The sequence below is a fragment of the Empidonax traillii genome, unplaced genomic scaffold (genome assembly GCF_003031625.1).
Source record: "Empidonax traillii isolate 1590-97213 ecotype Southwest subspecies unplaced genomic scaffold, ASM303162v1 scaffold4432:size9622, whole genome shotgun sequence".
Classification (NCBI taxonomy): domain Eukaryota; kingdom Metazoa; phylum Chordata; class Aves; order Passeriformes; family Tyrannidae; genus Empidonax; species Empidonax traillii.
This window is the reverse complement of record NW_020959625.1, coordinates 999-2,773: the sequence shown is the minus strand read 5'-3', so window position 1 is coordinate 2,773 and position 1,775 is coordinate 999. Positions and strand designations below refer to the sequence as shown.

The window sequence follows — 1,775 nt, the reverse complement described above, 5'->3', positions numbered from 1 at the left end:
GGTGAAGCCGATGACCCAGGCAGCAACAACCAGGCCGAGGCAGAGCTGAGGCTGCATGGTGGCAGCGTAGTGCAGGGGTTGGCAGATGGCAACACAGCGGTCAAAGGACATGACAACGAGCAGCCCAAACTCTGTGCCACCCAGGGCAAAATAGAAATAGGATTGGGCAAAGCAGCTGCTCAGGGAGATTGTTTTCTGATCAGAACTCAGGATGGCAAACAATTTGATGCTTGTGGAGGATGTAAAGCAGATTTCCAGGAAGGCCAGGTTGCTAATGAAAAAGAACATGGGGGTTTGCAGGTGGTGATCCACACGCACAAGGAAAATGATGATTGCATTCCCTGTCACTGTTGTCAGGTACATGAGCAGAAGGATCAGAGAGAGAAGCAGCTGCAGCCTTTGATCAAGCTCTGTGAAACCCTCTAGGACGAACTCAGTAACTGCTGTTTCATTTGCTGCTCCCATGCTGAATTTCAGTTCCTCCTGCTGAGACAGCAATGTGGCAAAACCCAGGGTGATAATTTCACAGTCTGGACAAAATGTTCTATCCTTTCCTCTCTGCTCCTTTCTTTTCCTGCAATCTTCCTGTATAGCACAGAGATTGTCCTTCAGGCAATTCTCGCCCCCTGATTTTTTGTTTCACGTTTCACTTGGAGTACTCAGGGATTTTGTTGTCATTTCTTTTTTTCTTGTTTTTCTTTCACCAGAACAGAGGATTCTAAAGAGGCTGTTGGCCATTTCACCCCATTCCTGGGAAATTCCAAGCTCACTCACACCTATTGCAAACATCTTTCACACCTCTGTGCCAAACCCCTCTCTTCTACTGCACAAATGCTAACCCATGAAATCACATCCATCCTGTATGTCTAGAGCTCTTGTTTCTACTTTTCAGTGTTTGCCTTTTGCACTGGGAATCCCCGAGAATCTGTTGGTTTCAAGATAATCAATATCAAGTATTTTGCAATCCCCTGCTTTCTGCCACAGCTTCTTGCTCTCTGGTTCTTCAGGAAAAGAGAGGGGAGGGCAGAATAGCGACCAAGTATAACTTGCCTTTTTGGTCCTCTAAATAATGAGCAGCATTTGTTATGGATCCACACAGTGTGTCACAGAGTCCCACCTCACACCCGTCTGCACAAAAAGGCACTTGTTTCCATGCAGTTGCTCGTTGCTCTTACTCTCAAATGTTCCAACCAAAAGGCAGAGCAAGAGAACAGTGCCAGGAAGAGATTTGTAAGCTTTCTTTTGCCTGCCAATTTTAGACTGGGAGAACTCAGCCTGCAGAGCCTTCTCTTGTCTCCACTGACTACAGAGGGAGCCTGGAGAAAACAAGTTCCCAGGAGCACCTGCAGGGGAGTTGATGAAACTCACTGTTCGAGTCTCAAATCTCTGATTAATTAAAAGTTGTTATGCTTCTAAATCAAAATTCCCAGTTCACAGAAAGAAGCAGGAGGAAAAAATGTGCATTAAAGTTGGGCCTTTTTCCTTTCATCTTTCGATTTTGTTTTTAGGCAGAGAGGAGCAGAGCCCGTGACTCCAAAAACATGGTGATTGGAAAGGCCAGGGGGAGAAGAGGTTCTGAGATCAACTGGCATCCAGCCTTCCACCCATCCCCAGCACGTCAAGCAGACCACAGCCCTAAGTGCCATGTCCACTCTTTCCTTAAACACCTCCAGGGACGGTGACTCCACCACCTGCCTGGGCAGCCCATGTCAATACCTAATCCCTGTTTCTGCCCAAACATTCCTGCTCCTGCCCCTGACAAACACCCCCTGACA

At 47.2% G+C, this 1,775-nt stretch overlaps 1 protein-coding gene across 1 annotated transcript; it reads right to left on the bottom strand.

Moving 5' to 3' along the window:
* Positions 1–561, bottom strand: LOC114072909 (olfactory receptor 2J2-like; the record flags this gene model as incomplete). The annotated part of the gene is made up of 1 exon (XM_027910729.1): positions 1–561. A coding segment is annotated over exon 1 (465 nt), but the record flags the coding sequence as incomplete, so codon positions are not given.
* Between the last annotated feature and the right edge of the window lie 1,214 nt (positions 562–1,775).